The sequence below is a fragment of the Pseudophryne corroboree genome, chromosome 5, assembly GCF_028390025.1.
Source record: "Pseudophryne corroboree isolate aPseCor3 chromosome 5, aPseCor3.hap2, whole genome shotgun sequence".
In the NCBI taxonomy this organism is placed as follows: Eukaryota; Metazoa; Chordata; class Amphibia; order Anura; family Myobatrachidae; genus Pseudophryne; species Pseudophryne corroboree.
The window spans coordinates 423,622,523-423,642,459 of record NC_086448.1 but is presented as its reverse complement, the minus strand read 5'-3'; the positions used below and the strand labels follow the sequence as shown (position 1 = coordinate 423,642,459).

The window sequence follows — 19,937 nt, the reverse complement described above, 5'->3', positions numbered from 1 at the left end:
GAAGCTCCAGGGAGTTTTCTTCAATTTCTCTTAAATCTTTGTTATTTTCGGTTAACTGTTTGGGCAACAGCATACCTGCACCGTGGAAGGGAGGGGGGGGGGGGCATTCACCGGCCTTGCGAGGTGTTAGAGTCGCTTCTCCGCTCAGGAACACCGTCCTGAGAGGTTGTTGTACAGCGGGGCACTGCGCCTTGGCGGCCACAATCGCAGTGCACCGCACACCCTTAACAATAGCCTAACACAGGGGCGGCATATGGGACTATCCTGGGGGTGGGACCGCTATAGCCCCCCTGTTTACACTGACAGCGGTGGGTAAAACTAGCATTTGTGTGATGTTTCTGCAGTGGGATACACTGGTATTCCACAGGGAATAACATTGGGGTGTAGAGTTGGATCTTGATCCGAGGCACCAACAGGCTAAACCTTTGACTGTTCCCAGGATGCAGGTGGGGCTGCGCTAGACAGCCCTGAAAAGAGCTTTTTTTTTTTTTTAAAGAAGACAGAAGACTTCAAGGGCTGCAGCACAGGCATGTCAGTCTGACATTCTGTGCTGCAGCTCTATCACCTCCCTCAGCGGCGCTGCATACTCCTGCGCCCTGGTTGCCGGGTACTTGCAATGGAGGCTCTCCGGTTCCCTTAAGGCACACATCACCGCTGCTGCTCTCCTGGATCACTTTGCCGCACTTCAGGAAGGAGGAAAGAGGGTCCCCTAGGTGGGACCCGCCAAAATTGCAATCCGGTCGTGGTCCCAGGAGACGGACTGTGTCGTTGGCGTGGACACTGTGTCCGTGCAGGGACCCCACTATATCCACCAGGGCAGGGAGCACAGGTCGGATTTACTAAAATCCATTTAACATAGGCTCCATAGTACCCGGTGCTGAAGTCCAGCAGAGGGGATAAGACGCTGACCTGTAGCCCCTCCCCCAGCTCCAGGCGCCATCTACAGCAGGTGTTCCCGCCCTGGAGCTGCATCTCTCTCTCTCCCTCACTCCCTGTCAGCATTTGGGCGCCATTTCACAGAGCTGCACTGATCCTGGGACTGCAGGGCACTGTCTCCTCTGTAAAGCCACCTGTCTCATCAGCGCTGTGCATTTACAGGACACTTAAGTATTCTACATGTTGTTTAGACAGCGTTAGTTAAGAACAAGTGCACTCTATGTGAATAGTACAAGTATTCTTTGATATACATCCAGTGTTTACTGTGCATTGTTATATCTGTATACATATGTGGTATTACTAGTCCAGTGTAGTTTTATTGATTATATGTAATCATTTCTGCATTGTACCTGTGACTGTGTGTGCCTATAGCTGCTGTGTGAATTCTTTTCTGTGTATCACACATATTGCTATCACTATATTCTGTACCCTGGGGATCTAAGTGTATCAGGGTCTCATATACCATATAGTGTTCCACAGGATATACTGTTTTGTATTTTTCACTGTGTGTTTCAGTCACTTGATACCGCTTAAATCCACTGTTGTGCTGTGACTTTGAGGTCACATAACACAGGGGGGTCTTGTCAGGTATTGTGTTTGTCTGGCTATATTGTACTGTTACTCCCTACGGCTACATTCCAAATAATGTCTGTTATACATGGCGGGAAATCCGCAGATGCTTCTGCATCATGCAGTGCTGACGTCACGGATTTATCGGAGGAAAAGATTTCTACTGAGGGTTCAGGTAGTGGGTGTTCTGCCCCCTTTAGTCAGCCCGCAGCACCTGTGGCACACCCAGATCTACCTTGGGCTGCATTTTCCAATATGCTGACTACGCTTGTAACACGGGTTACACCCCCTGTGGGACCTCCTCTGCCATTACAGCCACATATTGTCCCTGTAGTTAATCCACCATGGGCAAATACTCTGTCAACCCAGTTACAGCAATTACCGTATATACTCGAGTATAAGTCGACCCGAATATAAGCCGAGATACCTAATTTTACCACAAAAAAATGGGAAAAATGACTGACTCGAGTATAAGCCTAGGGTGGGAAATGTACGGTGCCAGGGGTGTTCATGCTCAGGGTGTCATGCTCGTTGCCAGGGGTTTCATGCGGTAGGTGTTATGCTTGTTGCCAGGGGGTAATGCTTGTTGCTAGGGTTGTGCCCCCAGTGCCACATATACCCCCAGTAACAGATATCCCCCCACAGTGCCAGATAAAAACATGCTGCCGTTGCTTTGCCCCCAGTAGTTATGCCCCTTCTTTGCCCCCAGTAGTTGTGCCCCTCTTTCTTTGCCCCCAGTAGTTGTGCCCCCTTTCATTGCCCCCAGTAGTTGTGCCCCCTTTCATTGCCCCCAGTAGTTGTGCCTCCTTCTTTCTTTGCCCCCTGTTGCAGTGCCCCCTTCTTTCTTTGCCCCCTGTTGCAGTGCCCCCTTCTTTCTTTGCCCCCTGTTGCAGTGCCCCCTTCTTTCTTTGCCCCCTGTTGCAGTGCCCCCTTCTTTCTTTGCCCCCTGTTGCAGTGCCCCCTTCTTTCTTTGCCCCCTGTTGCAGTGCCCCCGTCGCCGCTTACAAACACACAAACACACACAAAAACAATACTTACCACAGCCCCGCTCCTGCTTCCCGACCGCTTCTTCTGCTGCTGCGCTGCTCCGCTCCGTCCGTCCGCTCGCTCCATCCGGCCGCACGCTCCGTCCGGCCGCCGCTCTGTGCGGCCGCCCGCTCCCCGGCACCCGATCATCTCTATGGGAGAGACGTCATGACGTCTCTCCCATAGCAACGCGCACAGACACTAGAGGTCAATAATGACCTCTAGTGTCTGTCCTGGAGCCGGCTGCAGCGGACGCCCACACAGCCCACGGCGTCTGCTGCAGCCATTGACTCGAGTATAAGCCGAGGGGGGCTTTTTCAGCACAGAAAAATGTGCTGAAAAAGTCGGCTTATACTCGAGTATATACGGTAAATCAGTCCTTGGTTAAACAAAAACCTAAAGGGTCATCTAAGCGGGCCATTTCTTGCTCACAATCTACTAATATTTCGGATGATTTTTCCGATTCGCATGGGTATTATACTGATCCATCAGATGCTGATACTACTGCTTCTGATGATGATCCTGCAACACAGGCTGATGTCCCTGACCTAGTGAAGGCTATCAAGCTGATTCTTTAGATTGATGATGACGTTGACCCTCCTGATACGTCTAAGAAACCTGATACGTTCAAACGTCAGAAGGTTATTAAATTTAGTTTTACCACATTCTGACCATTTAATTGACATACGTCAAGAATCCTTGTCTTCTCCAGGAAATAAATTTTCCCTGTCTAAAAAGATGCTAGCTTGTTATCCTATTTCTGTGGAGTTGAGTAACAAGTAGGAAACCCCACCCCCAGTGGACTCACATGTAGCCTGTCTTGTGGTGTCTTCTACTCTGCCCGTCACCACCATCACCTCTTTGAAGGAACCCACGGATAAATGTATGGAAGGTTGCTGGAAGTCTTTTTACACCCTTACAGGTGCTGTACATAGACCCACTATGGCAGCCTCTTGGGCTGCAAAAGGCATTGAAGCATGAGTTCAAGCTATTGAGGAAGAGCTACCTCTTAATTTTTCCGACACTGCCAGACAATATCTGTCATATATTACCACAGCCTCACATTATATTCAGTTGGATGCCTCTGATGCAGGCATTATGGCGACTAAGGCATCTACTACGTCTATCCTAGCTCGCCGAATTCTGTGGTTACGGTCCTGGTCGGTGGACCTGGACTCTAAGAAGACCTTGGAGGTGCTCCCTTTTAAGGGAGATATACTATTTGGGGAGGATCTGAAGAAGATTGTGTCCGACTTGGCGTCGGCGAAGACTGCGTTTCTCCCAAGTACTAATCCTTTGGCTCCGAAGGCTAAGAGTACTACTTTTCATTCCTTTCGCTCTCCAGGTAAAGCAAAGGGTCAGGCATACCCAAGACACTCACACTTCCAAATCCTCTAATACTAATATCCTCCTGGATACTGGAGTGATTCTGCCGGTGCCTTTGTCTCAGAGATGCAGGGGATACTATTCGACGCTGTTTCTGGTTCCGAAGCTAAATGGATCCTCACGGCCTATTCTCAACCTCAAATCTTTGAACAAATTTGTGAGGGTATGGAAACCCTGCGCTCTATTGTACTGGCTTTGGAACCCAAGGATTATATCCCTGGACATACAGAATGCTTACCTACACATACCTGTTCAAGTACAGTCCGACAACGCTACCACAGTGGTGTACATAAATCATCAAGGCGGCACTCGAAGCCGCATGGCAATGATTGAAGTGTAAAAAATCCTTCAATGGGCGGAACGCCATCTGACTGCCATATCGGCAGTGTTCATTCCGGGAGTCCTCAACTGGGAAGCGACTTCCTCAGTCTTCAGGACGTACACGCCGGAGGGTGGGGTCTTCATCCGGAAGTCTTTCAACTCCTAGTGGACAAGTGGGGCCTACCAGATGTCAACCTGATGGCGTCTCCACACAATCACAAGGTTCCGGTCTTCGGAGCAAGAACAAGGGATCCTCAAGCAGCGTTCGTGGACGCACTGGTAATTTACGTGTTCCCTCCGGTGTCTCTTCTGTCCAGGGTGATAAGGAAGTTCAAGCAAGAAGGAGGAATACTACTTCTAGTCGCTCCAGCGTGGCCCAGACGGCATTGGTTCTCAGACCTGCAGGGTCTCTCAATAGAGCGTCCTCTTCTACTTCCTCAACGACCAGACCTCCTCGTTCAGGGCCCTTGTGTCTGCCAGGACCTGGCCTGACTGGCTTTGACGGCGTGGCTCTTGAAGCTTCACTCCTGAGGGCCAAAGGATTCTCTGAGATGGTCATTCAAACTATATTAAAACCGGCTTCGGCTCAGATTTATTATAGGGTCTGGATTTCTTACTTCTCCTGGTGTGCTACTAAGAATTATGATGCATACAAGTTCAGCACTGCCAGACTTTTGGCTTTTCTTCAACAAGGCCCGCACTAACAAGGCCCGCACTTAGGCCTTCGTTTGGCTTCCCTCAAGGTTCCTTGTCGGTGTGGTTTCAGATAAATATTGCGTCTCTTCTTGACGTTTATACTTTCACTCAGTATGTTTTACGGCTTTAGCCTCCCTATGTCCCTCCTGTGGCTCCGTGGGATCTGTCTGTTGTCTTAAATGCCCTACAAGAGTCTCCATTTGAACCTCTCGACTCTGTGGACCTTAAATGCCTTACGCTTAAGGTCGTTTTTCTGTTGGCTATTGCCTCTGCTAGGAGGGTGTCGGACTTGGGCGCTTTGTCCTGTCGTCCACCCTTTCTGATTTTTCTCCATGACCGTGCAGTTCATAGAACTCGTCCTGGTTATCTACCCAAGGTGGTGTCATCTTTCCACCTTAATTAAGAGATTGTGGTTCCGGCCTTTATCTCTCCTGGTTTGTCTTCCAAAGAGTGGTCTTTGGATGTGGTACGGGCTCTCCTTATATATGTGGAGAAGACTGCCTTCATCCGGAGGTCAGATTCTCTTTTTGTCTTTTTTGTTTTCACAAACGTGGCTGGCCTGCGAATAAGCAAACTTTGGCCAGATGGATTAGAATGGTGATTGCACAAGCTTACTGTATGTGCAGGCTGGCTCCCAGCTCCTGCTGCTATTAAGGCCCATTCTACTTGGTCTGTTGGACCTTCTTGGGCGGCCCGCCATGGCGCGTCCCCGGAACAATTGTGCAAGGCGGCTACGTGGTCCTCAGTGAACACATTCATCAGGTTCTATGCCTTTGATACACCAGGATGCTTCCTTTGGATGCCGGGTTCTTGTACCCGCTACAGTGCGTCCCTCTCCCGTGAGGAACTGCTTTAGGACATCCCCGATGTTATTCCCTGTGGAATACCAGTGTAACCCGCTGCAGAAAAGGAGATTTATGGTAGACTTGCCATAGTTAAATCTTTGGGTTTTTATGGTATTAGCCGCTGGTACCTTCTCCTGTCGTGAGAATGCAGAATGCAGTAGCAGGTAAAATAGAACCTATGTGGCTAACATCTATCGTCTCTATTTTACCTGCTACTGCATTGGACTGGTTAACGGAACTGAGCTCCAGTGCCTGGAGGTGGGGCTATAGAGGAGGCAGTGCATCCTGGGAACAGTCAAAGCTTTAGCCTGTTGGTGCCTCTGATCAAGATCCAACTTTACACCCCGATGTTATTCCCTGTGGAATCCAGTGTACCTCGCAGAAAAAGATTTAACTATGGTAAGTCTATCATAAATCTCATTTTGATACTCATAGGGAGACTTTTGCCAGTATAAAGATTACTGAAACTCTGGCGCCATTGCAGGGGGCGGAGCTTCCTCAGAGTGGGACCAGCTGCGTTTTGGCGCCTTCCTCTGCTTACAGCTGCAGCAGCAGGCACACACAGCTCCTCCAGACAGGATACGTAGGAAACCTGGTACAGGGGTGTAGCAAAGGGGGAGAGCCACTATTGTACACAATCTTTGTCCTGAAAAGGACAAAACACTGGTGTTTCACCGTGCTATATCAGCTTACAGCCCACTGGGGCTGTTTAGCTTGGGTGTGCTGGTCCCTTCTCTCTGTCTCCCTCTAACAATACAGTAAGGGCAAGCTTGTAATTGTATTACTTGTCTGTGTTTATGTGTATATATGTGTGCTGTTTACTGTAAACATGGTTAAACACCAATTGTGCATTGTATGTCACACCAGATTCTCTCTCTCTCTCTCTCTCTCTCTCTCTACACGTCTGGTTCAATATCATGTGAAAAATATAGTCAGTCCTCACAGCTCAGTGAGGGGACTGGGGGGGGAGGGTCAAGAGCCTTCCTGGCTAGGTGCCATAAAAACCATGATGTCAGATATGTCATCACAGCTCTCTGCTAATGCTCAAAAAACTCAACAACTGCAGCAGGCTGTTGCAGACCTAGGTGCAAGGGCAGATGTTCCACAGCCCTCCCTCTCTAACTCAGAACCACAATAACTTGGGTTACCTGCTTTACACTCAGATGAGGAGATACATGAGGAGGGGGAGGAATTGTATACCGTTATTGGGGATTCCCCTTCTGCACAGGGTATTGAACCCCTCATTTTAGCTGTACGGGACGTGTTAAAACTCCCTCTAGAGGACGCTGCCACACAGCAGTCGTTTTTCTTCACACAAAACAAACTCAGGCTCACTCTCCCTGATTCTGCAGAGTTAGATGACCTATTTAGGTTAGCCTGCAAAAATCCAGATAAATACCAAGTGTCAAAACGGTTTTTGCACACTTTCCCATTTGCTCCTGAAGGCAGGAAATTCTGCGAAGAACCCCCGGCTGTAGTCGTATCCGTCTCGTGTCTACCTAAAAAGGCGGTACTACCAGCCCCGGGGCTCCTTCACCATAAAGAACCCTGGGGATAGGAAGATAGCGACTACAGTGAAGTCTATCTACACACCAGCGGGTATGTCACAAATACCGGTCATAGCAGGTTGCTGGATGACTCATGCCATTCATACATGGGCTACTCAGATTCAGGAGGGCCTCTCGGGGGATATATTACAGTGACTCTCCTGAAGCACATTCAGGTCACTGCACGTTTCCTGTGTGACTCTCTCAAGGAGATAGGCAATATTAACGCTAGGACTACTGCTATGGCAGTGTCGGCGCGCAGGGCTTTGTGGTTGCGTCAGTGGATAGCACACGCAGAATCCAAGCGCAGTGTCAAGTCTCTTGGCTCTTCGTGGTGGTATTGGATACGTGGATTTCTAAAGTTACTGCAGAGAAACCCACGTTTTTCCCGTCTGGGGCCCCGCCGGCTAGACGTTCCTACCCGGGGCCGTCTAACCAGTCCTTTTTGGTCTAACAGATTTAGGGGATCATTCCGAGTTGATCGCTCGCTAGCAGTTTTTAGCAGCCGTGCAAACACATTGTCGCCGCCCACTGGGGAGAGTGTATATTCTCTTTGCAGAAGTGCGAACGCTTGTGCAGCAGAGCGCCTGCAAAATCTTTTTGTGCAAAACAAGGCCAGCCCTGTAGTTACTCTTTGTGTTCGTTGATTCTAATGACTGAGGGACTGCTTTTGACGTCACACACCCGCCCAGCGAACGCCCTGCCACGCCTGCAGGTTTTCTGCCACGCCTGCAGGTTTTCTGCCACGCCTGCGGGTTTTTTCTGCCACGCCTGCGGGTTTTTTCTGCCACGCCTGCGGGTTTTTTCTGCCACGCCTGCGGGTTTTTTCTGCCATGCCTGCGTTTTTCTAAGTACTCCCTGAAAACAGTCAGTTGACACCCAGAAATGCCCACTTCATGTCAATCTTCCTGCGTTCGGCCGTGTGACTGGAATGTTCGTTACACTCTGTGCAAAACCACGATGCTCATTGTACCTATACGATGCGCCTGCGCATTGCGGTGCATATGCATGCGCAGAAATGCTGATTTTTAGCTTGATCACTGCGCTGCGATCAACGGCAGCTAGCGATTAACTCGGAATGACCCCCTTAGATCTAGGACCAGAGGTGCCACCAATGCTGCTAGAGGAACCAGAGGTAAGACAAGAAAACCAGCGATCGCCGGTTCTCAGGAGAGCACCAGTGCAGCTAAGGCCTCAGCATGACGGTGCCCACCCACCCCGAGGGGATTTCCAGGTGGGAGCTTGGCTGTGTCACTTCATCTGCGTACCTGGGTCAAGGACCTAATTTCTCAGGGCTATAAGCTGGAGTTCGACAGTGCTCCTCCCAAACGATTTTTCAAATCAAACTTACCAGCTTTGGAGGATATGCGTGTTACTCTGCAACAGGCCATCCTAATATTGGGTACCGAAATCGGACGGTTGTGTAAGGCCCATTCTTAATCTAAAATCCTTGAACCCTTAGCTAAAGGTTTTCAAGTTCAAGATGGAATCCTTGCAAGCAGTGATTGTGGGACTGGAAGACTGAACTCCCCCGTTCATGGTCTCCCTGGATATAAAAGACGCCTATCTCTCTATATCCCGATTTGGCCACCTCATCAGGCTTACCTGAGGTTTGCCCTGCTGAACGATCACTACCAGTTCCAGGCGCTACCCTTCGGCCTGTCCATAGCTCCGAGGGTGTTCACGAAGGTGATGGCCGGGTCCAGGAGGTCAATGTCTCTTACTTGGACAATTTCCTGATAAAAGCAAGATCCAGGGAGCTTTTATTGCTGCATATAGACCACACTATCCAGCTTCTGTCACACCATGGGTGGATCCTCAATTTACAGAAGTCCCACCTGGAGCCAACTCAGACTCCTGTTCCTGGGTATGCTGCTGTATACTATGGCCCAAAAAGTGTTCCTCCCAAAGGACAAGGCGAAAACACTTCAGGAGACGGTCCGCATGGTTCTCCGGCCTACTCGGCTATCCATCCATCTTTGCATAAGATTGTTGTGGAAAATGGTTGCCTCGTACGAGGCGATCCAGTATGGAAGGTTCCATGCGAGGACTTTTCAATTGGATCTCCCGACCAAGTGGTCCGGGTCACATCTTCAGATGCACTGGATAATTTGTCTGTCACCTCAGACCAGGATTTCTCTCCTGTGGTGGCTGTAGTCCTCCAACCTACTGGAAGGCCAAAGTTTCGGGATTCAGGATTGGATCCTCCTTACGATGGATGCAAGTCTGAGAGGATAGGGAGCTGTCACCCAGGGGGCTCAGTTCCAGGGCAGGTGGTCAGCCCACGAAGCGCTCTTTCTGATCAACATTCTGGAACTTCGGGCGATCTGTAATACTGTGCTTTAGGCCTCTCTTCAGGGATCACGCGATCCAGGTACAGTCGGACAACGCCACAGCAGTGGCGTACATCAGTCGACAAGGAGGGACAAAAAGCAGGGCCTGCATGCGAGACGTGTCAAAGATACTCCTCTGGGCAGAAAGAAATGCAAGAGCAATGTCCGTAATCTTCATTCCGAAGTAGACAACTGAGAAGCGGACTTCCTGAGTTGTCACAATCTCCACCCGGGAGAGTGGGCGCTTCACCATCAGGTGTTTCAGCAGATCTTTGTCCAGTGTGGCTGCCCACAAATAGACATGATGGCTACTCGGCTCATCAGGAAGCTTCGTTGGTATTGCTCACGAACCAGGGACTGAGTGAGGTGAGGGCAGTAGATGCACCGACGTCACCTTGGCCTTACGGGCTGGTCTACCTATTTCCTCCGATTCCATTGCTCCCAAGGGTGCTCAAGCGAATCAGGAATCAAGGAGTCCAGGCAATTCTGATTGCCTCTGATTGGCCTCGGAGGGCTTGGTAAGCGGATCTTCTGGACATGTCCGTCGAAGACCCTTGGCCTCTGCCACTGAGAAGAGATCTTCAACAAGGACCATTTGTCTACCCGGACTTAAGGCGGCTTCGTTTGACAGCATGGAGGTTGAGCGGAACATCGTGGCTCACAAGGGCCTTTCCAAAAAGGTTATTGCTACCATGGTGCAGGCCAGGAAACTTGTGACGTCAAAACACTATCATCCTATCTGGAAGAAATATGTCTCTTGGTGCGAGGACTGCATGTATCCGGTGGAGTTTCTCTTGGGACGGTTCCTCTGTTTCCTGCAGGCTGGTGTGGATAAGGGTTTACATTCTGGGTTCCATTAAGGTCCAGATTTCAGCTCTCTCCATTTTCTTCCAGAAGAAATTGGCAGTATTGCCAGAAGTTCAGACCTTCTTGCAAACTCCTTGCAAGAAGGTCTGAACTTCTGGTCTGAACTTCAAATTCAACCTCCTTTTCTCTAACGTCCTAGTGGATGCTGGGACTCCGTCAGGACCATGGGGAATAGCGGGCTCCGCAGGAGACAGGGCACATCTAAATAAAGCTTTTAGGATCACATGGTGCGTACTGGCTCCTCCCCCTATGACCCTCCTCCAAGCCTCAGTTAGGTTTTTGTGCCCGTCCGAGAAGGGTGCAATCTAGGTGGCTCTCCTAAAGAGCTGCTTAGAAAAAGTTTTTTTAGGTTTAAATCTCAGTGAATCCTGCTGGCAACAGGATCACTGCATCGAGGGACTTAGGGGAGAGATTTCCAACTCACCTGCGTGCAGGATGGATTGGAGTCTTAGGCTACTGGACACTTAGCTCCAGAGGGAGTCGGAACACAGGTCCTCCTGGGGTTCGTCCCGGAGCCGCGCCGCCGATCCCCCTTACAGACGCTGAAGACGGAGGTCCGGAAAGCAGGCGGCAGAAGACTCCTCAGTCTTCATGAAGGTAGCGCACAGCACTGCAGCTGTGCGCCATTGTTGCTACACGTCTCACTGATTCAGTCACGGAGGGTGCAGGGCGCTGCTGGGGGCGCCCTGGGCAGCAATATTAAATACCTTTAGTGGCAAAATAAATACATCACATATAGCCATTAAGGCTATATGTATGTATTTAACCCAGGCCAGTTTTCTTAAAACCCGGGAGAAAAGCCCGCCGAAAAAGGGGCGGAGCTTATTCTCCTCAGCACTCAGCGCCATTTTCCTGCTCAGCTCCGCTGGTGAGGAAGGCTCCCAGGACTCTCCCCTGCACTGCACTACAGAAACAGGGTAACAAAGAGAAGGGGGGCATAATTTGGCGATATTGATATATTAAAAGCGCTTATATCAAAAACAACACCTTCTAGGGTTGTTTATATACATTTATAGCGTTTTTGGTGTGTGCTGGCAAACTCTCCCTCTGTCTCCCCAAAGGGCTAAGAGGGTCCTGTCTTCGATTAGAGCATTCCCTGTGTGGCTGCTGTGTGTCGGTACGTGTGTGTCGACATGTATGAGGACGATGTTGGTGTGGAGGCAGAGCAATTGCCGGTAATGGTGATGTCACCCCCTAGGGAGTCGACACCGGAATGGATGGCTTTAGTTATGGAATTACGTGATAATGTTAGCACATTACAAAAGTCAGTTGACGAAATGAGACGGCCGGAAAACCAGTTAGTACCGGCTCAGGCGTCTCAGACACCGTCAGGGGCTGTAAAACGTCCCTTACCTCAGTCAGTCGACACGGGTACCGACACAGATGAATCTAGTGTCGACGGTGAAGAAACAAACGTATTTTCCAATAGGGCCACACGTTATATGATCACGGCAATGAAGGAGGCTTTGCAGATCTCTGATACTGCTGGTACCTCAAAAAGGGGTATTATGTGGGGGGTGAAAAAACTACCTGTAGCTTTTCCAGAATCAGAGGAATTGAATGACGTGTGTGACGAAGCGTGGGTTAACCCAGATAGAAAACTGCTAATTTCCAAGAAGTTATTGGCATTATACCCTTTCCCACCAGAGGTTAGGGCGCGCTGGGAAACACCCCCTAGGGTGGATAAGGCGCTCACACGTTTATCAAAGCAAGTGGCGTTGCCGTCTCCTGATACGGCCGCCCTCAAGGATCCAGCAGATAGGAGGCTGGAAACTACACTGAAGAGTATATACACACATACTGGTGTTATACTGCGACCGGCAGTAGCCTCAGCCTGGATGTGCAGTGCTGGGGTAGTGTGGTTGGATTCTCTGACTGAAAATATTGATACCCTGGATAGGGACAGTATTTTATTGACTCTAGAGCAATTAAAGGATGCTTTTCTTTATATGCGAGATGCTCAGAGGGATATTTGTACTCTAGCATCAAGAGTAAGCGCGATGTCCATATCTGCCAGAAGAAGTTTATGGACGCGACAGTGGTCAGGTGATGCGGATTCCAAAAGGCATATGGAAGTATTGCCATATAAAGGAGAGGAATTATTTGGGGTCGGTCTTTCGGACCTGGTGGCCACGGCAACTGCCGGCAAATCCACTTTTTTACCTCAGACCCCCTCCCAACAGAAAAAGACACCGTCTTTTCAGCCGCAGTCCTTTCGCTCCTATAAAAACAAGCGACCAAAAGGACAGTCTTATCTGCCGCGAGGCAGAGGAAAGGGTAAGAGAGGGCAGCAAGCAGCCCCTGCCCAGGACCAGAAGCCCGCCCCGGGTTCTACAAAGCCATCAGCATGACGCTGGGGCTTTACAAGCGGACTCAGGAGCGGTGGGGGGTCGACTCAAGATTTTCAGCAATCAGTGGGCTCGCTCACAAGTGGACCTGTGGATCCTGCAGATAATATCTCAGGGTTACATGTTGGAGTTCGAAAGGTCTCCCCCTCGCCGGTTCCTAAAGTCTGCTTTTCCAACGTCTCCCTCAGAAAGGACGTCGGTTTTGGAAGCCATTCACAAGCTGTATTCTCAGCAGGTGATAGTCAAGGTACCCCTCCTACAACAGGGAAAGGGGTATTATTCCACACTATTTGTGGTACCGAAGCCGGACGGTTCGGTAAGACCTATTCTAAACCTGAAATCCTTGAACCTGTACATACAGAAATTCAAGTTCAAGATGGAGTCACTCAGAGCAGTGATAGCGAATCTGGAAGAAGGGGACTTCATGGTGTCCCTGGACATAAAAGATGCTTATCTGCATGTCCCAATTTACCCCTCACACCAAGGGTATCTCAGGTTCGTGATACAAGACTGTCATTATCAGTTTCAAACGCTGCCGTTTGGTTTGTCCACGGCCCCTCGGGTCTTTACCAAGGTAATGACCGAAATGATGGTTCTTCTACGAAGAAAAGGCGTATTAATTATCCCTTACTTGGACGATCTCCTGATAAGGGCAAAGTCCAGAGAACAGCTGGAAGTCGGTGTAGCACTAACCCAGGTAGTGCTTCAGCAACACGGGTGGATTCTGAATCTTCCAAAATCTCAATTGACCCCGACAACTCGTCTGCTGTTCCTGGGAATGATTCTGGACACGGTTCAGAAAAAGGTGTTTCTCCCGGAGGAGAAAGCAAGGGAGTTATCCGAACTTGTCAGGAACCTCCTAAAACCAGGAACTGTGTCAGTACATCAATGCACAAGGGTCCTGGGAAAGATGGTGGCTTCTTACGAAGCGATTCCATTCGGCAGATTCCATGCACGGACATTTCAGTGGGATCTGCTGGACAAATGGTCCGGATCGCATCTGCACATGCATCAGCGGATAACACTGTCACCAAGAACAAGGTTGTCTCTCCTGTGGTGGTTGCAGAGTGCCCATCTGTTAGAGGGCCGCAGATTCGGCATACAGGACTGGGTCCTGGTGACTACGGATGCCAGCCTACGAGGCTGGGGAGCAGTCACACAGGGAAGAAACTTCCAGGGCGTGTGGTCAAACCTGGAGACGTCCCTTCACATAAATATACTGGAGCTAAGCGCGATCTACAATGCTCTAAGCCTGGCAAAATCGCTGCTTCAGGGTCAGCCGGTGTTGATCCAGTCGGACAACATCACGGCAGTCGCCCACGTAAACCGACAAGGCGGCACGAGAAGCAGAAGAGCAATGACAGAAGCTGCAAGGATTCTGCGCTGGGCGGAGAATCATGTCATAGCACTGTCAGCAGTGTTCATCCCGGGAGTGGACAACTGGGAAGCAGACTTCCTCAGCAGACACGACCTTCACCCGGGAGAATGGGGACTTCATCCAGAAGTCTTCCACATGATTGTGAACCGTTGGGAAAGACCAAAGGTGGACATAATGGCGTCTCGCCTCAACAAAAAATTGGACAGATATTGCGCCAGGTCAAGAGACCCTCAGGCAATAGCTGTGGACGCTCTGGTAACACCGTGGGTGTACCAGTCAGTGTATGTGTTCCCTCCTCTGCCTCTCATACCAAAGGTACTGAGAATTATACGGAAAAGAGGAGTAAGAACAATACTGGTGGCTCCGGACTGGCCAAGAAGAACTTGGTATCCGGAACTTCAAGAGATGCTCACGGAGGATCCATGGCCTCTACCTCTAAGAAGGGATCTGCTTCAGCAGGGACCTTGTATGTTCCAAGACTTACCGCGTCTGCGTTTGACGGCATGGCGGTTGAACGCCGGATTCTAAAAGAAAAGGGCATTCCAGAGGAAGTTATTCCTACCTTGATTAAGGCTAGAAAGGAAGTGACTGTACAACATTATCACCGCATTTGGCGAAAATATGTTGCGTGGTGTGAGGCCAAGAAGGCTCCAACGGAAGAATTTCAATTGGGTCGATTCTTACATTTCCTGCAAGCAGGATTGTCTATGGGCCTAAAATTGGGGTCCATTAAAGTTCAAATTTCGGCCTTATCAATCTTCTTCCAGAAGGAATTGGCATCAGTGCCTGAAGTACAAACTTTTGTCAAAGGTGTACTACATATACAACCCCCAATAGTGCCTCCAGTGGCACCGTGGGATTTGAACGTAGTTTTGAATTTTCTCAAATCTCATTGGTTTGAGCCTCTAAAATCGGTAGATTTAAAATACCTTACATGGAAGGTAACCATGCTATTGGCCCTGGCTTCAGCCAGGAGAGTTTCAGAGTTGGCGGGTTTATCATACAAAAGCCCATATCTGATTTTCCATTCGGACAGGGCAGAACTGCGGACACGTCCTCATTTTCTCCCTAAGGTGGTTTCGGCTTTTCACTTGAACCAGCCTATTGTGGTGCCTGCGGCTACTAGCGACTTGGAGGACTCCAAGTTACTGGACGTTGTCAGAGCATTAAAAATATATATTTCAAGGACAGCTGGAGTCAGAAAATCTGACTCGTTGTTTATATTGTATGCACCCAACAAGATGGGTGCTCCTGCGTCTAAACAGACGATTGCACGTTGGATCTGTAGCACAATCCAACTTGCACATTCTGTGGCAGGCCTGCCACAGCCTAAATCTGTAAAGGCCCACTCCACAAGGAAAGTGGGCTCATCTTGGGCGGCTGCCCGAGGGGTCTCGGCATTACAACTTTGCCGAGCAGCTACGTGGTCAGGGGAGAACACGTTTGTAAAATTTTACAAATTTGATACTCTGGCTAAGGAGGACCTGGAGTTCTCTCATTCGGTGCTGCAGAGTCATCCGCACTCTCCCGCCCGTTTGGAGCTTTGGTATAATCCCCATGGTCCTGACGGAGTCCCAGCATCCACTAGGACGTTAGAGAAAATAAGAATTTACTTACCGATAATTCTATTTCTCATAGTCCGTAGTGGATGCTGGGCGCCCATCCCAAGTGCGGATTGTCTGCAATACTTGTACATAGTTATTGTTACAAAGATCGGGTTATTACTATTGTTGTGAGCCATCTTTTCAGAGGCTACTTCGTTTTTTGTTATCATACTGTTAACTGGATTCAGATCACAAGTTGTACGGTGTGATTGGTGTGGCTGGTATGAGTCTTACCCGGGATTCAAGATCCTTCCTTATTGTGTACGCTCGTCCGGGCACAGTACCTGGCTGAGGCTTGGAGGAGGGTCATAGGGGGAGGAGCCAGTACGCACCATGTGATCCTAAAAGCTTTATTTAGATGTGCCCTGTCTCCTGCGGAGCCCGCTATTCCCCATGGTCCTGACGGAGTCCCAGCATCCACTACGGACTATGAGAAATAGAATTATCGGTAAGTAAATTCTTATTTTTGTGCTGCCCACGGCACCCTGGGACTTGAATGTAGTGTTGGAATTTGTACAGTCCTCCTGGTTTTAACCTCTGACGACGGTGGAAGACAAGTACCTCACGTGGAAGACAAGTACCTCACGTGGAAGACGGTGATGTTATTGGCCCTGGTGTCTGCTAGGTGTGTCTAAGAATTGGGGGCCTTATCGTGTAAAAGCCACTACTTGGTCTTTTACGAGTACAGAGCAGAGCTCAGGACTAGGTAGCAGTTCCTGCCGAAGGTCGTCTCTGCGTTCCACTTGAATCAACCTATTGTGGTTGCGGCACTTCTGCTCCTCCGGAGGCATTGGATGCTGTGCGAGCCTTGAAGATCTATGTCAAGAGAACAGCTCTGATCAGAAAGACGGATTCCTTGTTCGTGCTATATGATGCGCAGAAAAAGGGTATCCCTGCTTCAAAGCAGTCCATTGCTCATGGACTTAGGCTTACTATCCAACAGGCTTATGTGTCAGCAGCCTTGCATGTGCCACAGCCTCTGAAGGCCCACTCTACAAGATCAGTAGGGGCATCCTGGGCGGGTGCCCGTGGAGTCTCGGCCTTGCAACTATGCCGAGCTGCTACCTGGTCAGGGAAGAACACCTTTGTGAAGTTCTGCAGGTTGATACCCTGGCTAAAGGATTCCCAGTTTGGGCAGGCGGTGCTGCAGACGTCCCCGCACATTCCTGCCCGTTCTGGAATCTTTGGGACGTCCCCATCGCACTAGATTCCCCCAATATCCCATATGGATGCTAGAGAAAATAGGATTTTAATTACCTACTGGTAAATCCTTTTCTCGTAGCCCATAAGGCAGGCATGTCCAAACTGCGGCCCTCCAGCTGTTGAGAAACTACACATCCCAGCATGCCCTGACACAGCTATAGCATTCTCTGACAGCAAAACTGTGTCAGGGCATGCTGGGATATGTAGTTTCACAACAGCTGGAGGGCCGCAGTTTGGACATGCCTGCCATAAGGGATATTGGGCGCCAGCCTCAGTGTGTTGACTTTTCTGCATGTTCTCTTTTTTATGGTTACCTGTTCAGCTGTTGCTGTTTTGTTACCAGCCGTTGCTGGTCGATTTATGTTGGGGGTGTGCTGGTGCGTAAATCTCACCACTCGTTGTTCCTTCTCTCAAGTATGTCCTTTCTCCTTCAGGCACTATTTTACCTATAACTGCCTGTAGGAGGGGGCATAGAGGGGAGGAGTCAGCACACCCAGTTGAAAAAATGTAAAGTGCACCAGCTCCTTTGGACCCCGTCTATACCCCATCGTACTAGATTCCCCCAATATCCCTTATGGAATACGAGAAAAGGATTTACCGGTAGGTAATTTAAAATCCTATTTTCTGAGCTGTTTTTTGAACAAACATTTTGTCCGTTAAGTGATTAAACAAAATTGTTAATTTTTGTTTCATCTTAGAAATACGTGTGAGGAAAGAGCGAAATATCAAACAGTTCGCTGAGTGCACTCCACCTCCTAGCCATAACAGCCCTGAAATAAGTCTCTCAGAGCTGGCTCCCGTACAAGCATCTTATGATCCAACAAAGTGTGTGAAATCAAAGGGGAAGCCTACTCCTGAGGCAGCTGCAGCAGTGTGCAATGGAAACAGTGCCTTTTACAAGGAAACAACTACAGGCTTATTTACTCCCAAGGATCTGAGTGACAGCCACTCTGTAAATTCTGATCTAGAAAATGAAATGGAAGAAGTTCAGCAAGTAATGAACTGGGCAACACCTCTCCCACGTCTTTTATCTCCATTAGAATTGTCACCGTTGACTGCAGAGGTAGGTGTAAAACCTTCACAATCATCGGCCTGATAAGTGATCTTTCAAAAGAGACAAAATATATGCTACCTAATCTGTTAAAGGTAACAAGAGCGGTACAAAATGTATGTCGCATTTAGAATAAGTAAACCTTTCAATTTATGTCTCTCTAACTAAGAATAACTGTGTTCTGAAAGAAAGGACTCCACTCGTACTGATGTTGTTAATTCTGTATTTTACCTTCTGTGAGAATGTAACAAACAGATGCATCCTCATACTTCTAGCCTCAATACACCATACAGTGCGAGATGCTTAGCATGAGTGAGCTGTCACGTCCTGTGCAACTCAAAATTAATTAGCACAGTCTTCTCGGGTGAATAAGAAGCAGTGGGGCAGATGTATTAAGCCTGGAGAATGGATAAAGTAGCGATAAAGCATTGATAAGAGCAAGGTGATAACGCACCAGCCAGTCGGCTCCTGTCATTTTCCAAATCCATAATGACTGGCTGGTGAGTTATCACCTTGTGCTTATCACTGGTTTATCACTTTTTCTATCTCTTCTCCAAGCTTAATACATCTGACCTATTTTCAACACAAAGACACCCAACGCTAGAAGATTCTCATGCGACCTGGTGCTTCAAGAGGACCTGTTTGGTGTGACTACAGCAAAGATGTATGAAGGCATATCTGTACTTACAGATGTTAAACTGATATTCTGACCATGTTTTTTTTTTATTTTACAGCATATCTTTGGAGAATTCACGGATACTAGTGATGCTGAGAGCTGTGATGGCACAACTGACATTGGGGCAACTAGTACAATGGACTCTGCAACCTTAGATAACTTGTTTTGTGTTCAAGATCAGGACAGATCTGTTTCACATGTACAAACAGGATATTTTCTTGAGAAGGCCAATAAACAGTGCATTGGCATAAATGATGAAGGTGACAACAGTGCAGTAGCTACAGTTGACATAACATACCACATCACAACGGATTCTAATGATGACCCTGCCATAGCTACAGAATTGGCAACGAACAGGCAAGACCTAAAACCAACTGCTTTGCAGTCTGAAGTAAGTTTTGACCTTGTCACAAAGGCAGTGCCTGCACTTAAAGAGGTGATCACTGGACACAAAGGCACATCAAATGATCCTGTTAACAGAAAAGACAGTTCTGAGGTGCGTTCATTGCTTCAGGCAAACTTTGCTATATCTCCAGAATCGTTAGATGACCTGAATGAGTCAAAGTTAGAAAAACCTGATCTTTCTGAAGTATCCAGAACTGAAATAAACAGTGTAAATAACGTTAAACCTGGAGATTTTGAAAACAAGTTGGAAAATCACAAAATGCAGTCTTCTGAAGATTACTTCAGTTCTACAACGCAGTTGACTGTTGATTGCAATCCAGCAGTAAACTCAATTAAGCCAGATGACACAAACAACTTAATTGTGGATAGTATTAACTGCCATACTTTAGCGTCTAATGACCATGAATACATTGGATGTTTATCTGATAATGGTTCCAGAACTGGAGACCTGATTGTTCATAGTAGTTTGACAACAAATGAGGACAACTTAATTTCCATGGAGAGCTCCAGTGTTAGTGGTCCACACCAGGAAAGCTCATCATGTATAAACTCTGAGAAATGTTCAAGAGAAAATTCTAGTCTATTAAATACTGCTAATGGTGAGCAAAATGTTATTGGTGACACATGTCCATCTCATGTTGAGGATAAACTTGGTGTAGACTGTAAATTGTCAGAGTGTTCTTTTAAAAATGTTAATTCTGGAAATTCTGTTGTTGGTTCATCTATGGACACAGATAAATACTTA

At 48.4% G+C, this 19,937-nt stretch overlaps 1 protein-coding gene across 2 annotated transcripts in view; it reads left to right on the top strand.

Moving 5' to 3' along the window:
- The window catches only part of ICE1 (interactor of little elongation complex ELL subunit 1), a 292,267-nt gene that overhangs the window by 199,167 nt on the left and 73,163 nt on the right, over window positions 1-19,937 (top strand). For both annotated transcript variants that reach the window (XM_063922809.1, XM_063922810.1), the window contains exons 14-15: window positions 17,759-18,123; window positions 18,846-19,937. The exon at window positions 18,846-19,937 is cut by the window's right edge and continues 3,072 nt beyond it. In XM_063922809.1, coding sequence (XP_063778879.1) covers window positions 17,759-18,123; window positions 18,846-19,937 — 1,457 coding nt within the window. The remainder of the gene's footprint in view (window positions 1-17,758; window positions 18,124-18,845) is intronic.